Below are 6,041 nucleotides of genomic sequence, written 5' to 3' on the forward strand. Positions count from 1 at the left end.
GTGCTAAGACGTATGAGGCTGCTGAGTGCAGAAGTTTTCTAGCTTCAATATCTGAAGTACAGGGAGCATCACAGATCGCGATCCTTTTCTAGTTCAAAGGAAATTCTTAAGCAGATCACTGGTCTTACTCTGTCTGCGTTTTTGCTTTAAGAGTGGAGATCCTCTGAAGCAGAGGTGCGCTTGCTGCACAAATGGTGGGTTAAATCAGTTCCAGCACAAATCAGCTCTCCTTGAATAAGTTTCTTGGGTATCTATCTTATTTATATTTTTTAGCAGTCTTAGTGTTCAAGTCGAAAATACTTCCCTTGATAATACAAATAGATTTGACTATTTGTATTAAGTTATTAATTATTAACACATTATTTCCTTGTTAGTGAATTGTCCTTACTAATTTGAGAAACTGTCTGAGCTGGTTGTCTGCAAGTTAGAAACAGTATAACTGGCACTCTGATTACTCAGCAGAGCCCTTTCATCATTGGGAAGCCTCTCCAAAGGTCATTTACCATGGTGGGAAAGCAGACCAGTGATGGGTGAAGTGCGAGCTTTTCTCATGTATCACTGAGCAGTGCTCTGAAGTCTTTTGCTGAAAGACATTACAGGATGTCGGGCATTGTCAAGCAGTTCTAATTTTCTATATGTTCTACATGTATTTGTAGAATTACAGTGCTTTAGAGGCTTGAAGTCAAGAAAGCAGAAAAAGGAAAAAGGAGGAAAAACATGAGGTTTCTATATCATGGGAAAGTGGTGAAATACTTTTTCTAATGGTGGTGTTGCTCAGTTTTTTTCTGGGAGGATTTTGGGCTGTCAGATGCTAAGATGGGCACCCCGTTGGGCCAACCTACCCTATCTCGGTTTTGAGCTCTGACATGCTGGTGGCAGTGGTACCGATTGTGAGAGGTGACGTCTAGTGCTAAGATTGCTGCTCATCCCCTATTCTGCAGCTTAACCTTGGTTCTTTTTTCTACTGTGTTTTTTGCTTGTGGGGAGAGAGAATTAAAAGGAAATACTCAATATGGCCGAGATGGCAGCAAAGCAAGAGAAAATGGTTCACAGTTCTGTTGGTAGTCCTTTCAGCATTGTCGGTAAACCTCTTTGCTTTCTGAGTCTTGAGCCTACATACAGTGTGGGAGACGTCTGGGACTGTTTTATTGGCGTTCCCCACCTCCAGCAGTTTTGATGATCTATTCTGGGGGCATTGAAGCCTGTAGAGAAAGTGGGGCATACTTCTGCATGCCGAACTGTTTAGTTGAGTGTATTACTTTCATCAGCCCCTCTCTCTCTCTCTCTCATGCCTGACTAGTTGCTTTATTGGCTACAGTGTGAGTGGGTCCTTCAAACTATCCATCCTCCCACCTAAGATATGACCAGCAATTTCATCAAAGAAGGCCGTGGTTGTTACACTTTTTCAAGGTCAGGCATGCAGCTGCTTTGGACAGTGTCAGTTGAAAACTTTGGTTACTTAGCTGACTGCGGTTGGCAATGATGTGTTTTGTCACTGGCTCGCCTCCTCTGAAATCTCTCCTGCCAATGGGAAACGTAAATGTCTGCTTTGGAGGACATTCCTGGAGAAAGTCAGGTTTCCGTCCTTGCTGATTTGCCTCGATACCGCTAAATAGCTTAATGAATCCCCCTCGCCCCAGTAGTTATCTGAAAAGCTTTTTATTTGTGGAGATCAAGGGCCTGATGTATCCATCGCTCTATACTTATTGCTTAACCCTCAGCGACACTTGGGCAGCTGCTTTAGGAATTATTTTCCCCCCCTAGTAGAGACTTCACCAGAATTGGTGAAAAGAAAGTGAGGATCGGTTTCTTTTTAAGTCGACTCTGCAGTAGCCCCCGTTTCTAGGACCATATCTCTTTTTCCCTGCTTGGGGGACATCACTTGCTAGGGCTCCATAGAAAGAATGGAAAGCCACCTTCCAAAGCAACGTCCAGCCTGTCTTGAGAGCAAAACCAAGAGCACTGCTCAGAGAAAAGCCTTGCGTGGCCCTGCCTGCTCCTTGACACACTGGTTTGAGATGGGGTATGCAAGGTGGAGACGTGTACCTGACTGGCTCTAACCTGAGCCTGCCCCACTGCCTAATTTTGTGACTCTGGAGGTGATAAAGAAATAATCTAAAGGGCCCTGAGAGTTTGTCATGAACTAATTTCTTGTCACTCATGTACATATCTTCTGTCTTGGCACCCTAATGGCAACACTTTTTGAGACCCAGCCCATTTTAATTAAACGCTTAAGGACTAATTCTTGGGTTCTCTGCATTTTCTTGGTGATGCATTTAAAACTCTTTGAGGATTTCAGCATCTAACATCTTTTCGTCTTGCCGTTGCACTTGCAACCCTATGGCAATTCTCCAGCATTGGGTGGGGATCAAGTTTTGCACTGTGTATGAACTAATATCCCGTACATACCATGTGATATCCTGTTTGAGCAACTCTGAATCCAGGTTCTTGCTGTGCTTCACCTAAATTGGCTCTGTAGTATGTCAGACTTTTTCATCCATGGCTAAATTGAGTTGTACTTCCCACCTAACACACTTTTTTTGCACATGCTGCTCAGGAGAGAGAGGGCAGGACCTGAGTTACTGGCAGCCAAACTTTGCCTTTGTTGTGTTTGGTGGAAGTGCATGTGTTGAGATTACTTCTATCCAAAATCCAGATAGCTGTTGCTGTTAACTTTGCTTTCATGCGTAAATTCCCTGCCTGTTCATATATCGTCTGTCTAGACTGGATGCTGTTAGAGGCAAGGGACTATATTCTCTCAAGTAGGTAAAGTGCCAAGCACGTTAATACTGTGCTAATAATAATTATTTTCTTCCCTTTAACTATGGCATAATGGCCTAATTAGACAATTGCAGAAAGTATTATCCATTGCCATACTCTCCTGAACAGATTCTGTTAGTTGTTTCCTTTTCAACTCCTACAAACGTTGCATAAGGCCTGATGCAAATCCTGTGTGTATGCTAATGACCTTTTTAGTTTAAAAGCAGAGGTGTGATATTCAGGCTTTGATCTCTTGTCTTCCTTGGATTTTCCTTGGACTGCCTGCTCGTGCCCATTGATCTTTCGCTCCCTTGTCGGGGCCAGACAGGCATGGGCGAACCAGGCGGCTGCCCGGGGCCCAGACAGAAAGGGGGCCCCAAAGTCGTGAAGTTAATGACAGTGATGATGATGATTATTATTATTATCATCCTCTCTGATGAAGGGGGGCCTGATGCTAACAGTTTGCCCGGGGCTGCCAAGAGTTTAGGTACGGTGCTGTCCCGTGTGTGTGTGTGTACACGTTCATTCTCCCCTGCTCTATTCGAGGGAGGTTCAGCACTATGCTCGCTTCTCAGGCAGACTTACAGAAACTGTTGACAGAACAGTCTGCTTCTTGGCAGGTCGTTTTTTTTTAAAAAAAAACAATGTTGTGTAAACAGGTTTATTTAAAGCAGCTTTACAGCCACCAGGATTTGAGATGCCAAATGTATCTGCTACCTGTTTTTTCATGGGAAGCCACTCTTGACAAAAGCAATAGACCCTAATTCTCCCCTCAAGGTGCAGTTGATTTGGCATTCTCCTTCTTGCCTGGTACTTTACCATCTTTAAAGCCTTGTGGAATTGTGAAAATATCCATTTGTCTACAAACTGGGGGGTTGGGGTAGAGACTTTTGCAGAGCAGTCCCTGCTCGTTGCTTCTTCACCTGTGGTGTCTAATGCTTTTCTCCAAAATAGACTTCCTGGGAGACCGTCGGGGGCAAGAAGAAAAGCCTTGGAAAGGAAAGTTCAGAAAACAAAGAAAACAGAGAAAAACGTGGGGACAGAGAAGTGAGCCGTGGACGGGGAAGCTCCAACAGGCGAGGAAGAGGCGGCAGCCGTGGCCGAGAGTGTAAGCACAGACGCTTTGATTTTAAACACTCCGCTTGCTTTTTCTTTTCCTTCTAGCTGAAATTCTCTCAGCTCAGCTCAGAGAGGATTTAATGGGAGCAAGTCGGCAGAGCATCAGCACGACTGACTTATCACTACGTTTATTTTTTAGGCTGCAAATGTGTTCGGTGCTGCTACGTGTCTTGGTTTTAGGGCATTCTATTTTTGGTTTCTTTCACAGGCAAATTGAATGCATTTAAACCCTTTCTGCCTCTTTTTGATTTCTTGATCCTTTGTGAGTTGCTGTTTGGCAATTGGGTTTGGAATGGAGCCTTTGTAAGACTGTGTTAATAGAGCAGATACGTCACTATGGAGCTGATGCATTTTCTGTATGTTCTTTTTAATGAAAAAATACCCAATTTTTACTCCCACTTGGGAGAGTGGGAGTGCTTGAGGGTGGTATGCATTTTGTGGCATATTTTACCCCCTAAGGGAAAATGAAAAGGCCATGATATATCCTAGGGTTTTATTATGAGTGCACACTTGCACAAAAGATGAGCTTCTCCATAAATAGAAAGGGTTCCTTGTGAACTTAACATCATTGAAATGGCCATCGTGTATTCCAGGGGAGGAATCCAAATATTTTTTAATGTAAGAGGACTAACTTACTGCCAACAGTGTTTCTACTGCTTAGATGGTAATTAATTAGGCCACCATTGTGTTATATGTCCCCCATGATCTCTGACCCATTTCTTAAATTGCTCATAGTCCCTGTGTTTAATGGAGGGATGCCAAACTCACTTGGGCCCCCCACGCCGGATCTGGTCTGCCGGGCTCCCCACTGGCTGGACCTGGATTTGCCTCCGGCAGTAGAGGTTACTGGTGTCACGGAGCTGCTGGGGTTAATGAAATGGGGCTGCTGAAATGTCCCCAACTGGGCTCTGCACCCCAGATTTTGGTAGCGGGTCCTGCCCCTGAGTTCCTGGTTCCTCCTGGAGTCCCTTGGACTGGATGACATCCTTGCCCCCTTGGTTTTGTTAGGAGCTGCTTAGACAATAAGGTGAGGTGTAAGAACCCGTGGGGAGGAAGCAAGTAGCCAGATGCTGGTTCATCACTAAACAGCAAGATGATAGAAGGTAAATATTAATGAGATTGTTCTACGTGCAGTTGGCAAACAGGGTAATATCAGTCACCAAAACAAAGTGCAGCTCAGAATTTGTTCTGCCAGAGGCAGATGTTTGTTGGCCATCAGATTTTAGCCTCTGTTCTGAAACTGGAATTGGGGATTTTGAGATGAGGTCTAGGTTCTGAGACATGCTCTCCCCACCCACCCCTACATGTGCCTAGGTCGGGTCTCGGTTGCAATTCTGTGAATCCAAGTTATGCAGTGCACAGCTTCACTTGAGCAGTAGCAAATGTTAGGACAAATGCTGAAAGTTGTTGTTTTTCTTTAGGGAGCCGTTCCTTTGGATTGCAGCTGGCTTTTCAGCGCATCCAGCCAGAGGTTTTTCACAAAACATATAGAGCTTTTCTCAAAGTCTGTTTGACAGATGTTAAATATAAAGGCTCTGTGGGTGTTCGGTGCAAAAGCAGTACAAGAAAGGAGCCTTTGCCTACCCTTGTGTCTCTTGGTTCTTTTATAGGGACCAACCATAATGTGAACAGTAGAGGCACAGCTCAAACCGTAGTGCCTGTGTCCAAAGAAAGGCAAAGCCATGGATTTATCCTTTATCTAGTCAGCAGTGTGTGGGGAAGGGTTGCATGGGTCTGGCTGGCTCAGAATTAATTACTCCTGGGGCTTCTGCTACAACAGGAACTCACCTGTCTGCCACTTCACCCAATGCAGGGCTCTAGTCTAAAATCTTCCAACTTGGGTGCCCAAAGTTAGCGCCCAAATCCAAGTGTAAGATACTTCCATAGTGTCCTTGTGTGGCAGCTCACTTCCGTTGTCTGGAGCAATTTAGTTTCCTTTTTAGATATTCAAGTTAGAAACTGTTAGCTACACAAACCGGTACTCTCCCTTCTCTCCAAAACCTACAAAACAAGGTTTTCAAAATAGTCAGTGGTGCAGAGGAAATAAATAGGGACTTATTGTTTACTACCTGTCGCAGTACTAGAACTAAGGGAAATAAAATTAAACTATTAGGTAGTAGGTTTAAAACTAACAAGAGGAAGAGTGTCTCTCTTCCTCCCCC

At 44.3% G+C, this 6,041-nt stretch overlaps 1 protein-coding gene across 1 annotated transcript in view; it reads left to right on the forward strand.

The window, feature by feature from the left end:
- UBAP2 (ubiquitin associated protein 2) overlaps positions 1–6,041 on the forward strand; it is a 97,051-nt gene that overhangs the window by 12,504 nt on the left and 78,506 nt on the right. Inside the window, exon 4 of the mRNA XM_006034838.3 lies at positions 3,715–3,868. Within this exon, the coding sequence (XP_006034900.1) occupies positions 3,715–3,868 (154 nt within the window). The remainder of the gene's footprint in view (positions 1–3,714; positions 3,869–6,041) is intronic.

The sequence above is a fragment of the Alligator sinensis genome, unplaced genomic scaffold, assembly GCF_000455745.1.
Source record: "Alligator sinensis unplaced genomic scaffold, ASM45574v1 scaffold132_1, whole genome shotgun sequence".
NCBI classification, from domain to species: Eukaryota; Metazoa; Chordata; order Crocodylia; family Alligatoridae; genus Alligator; species Alligator sinensis.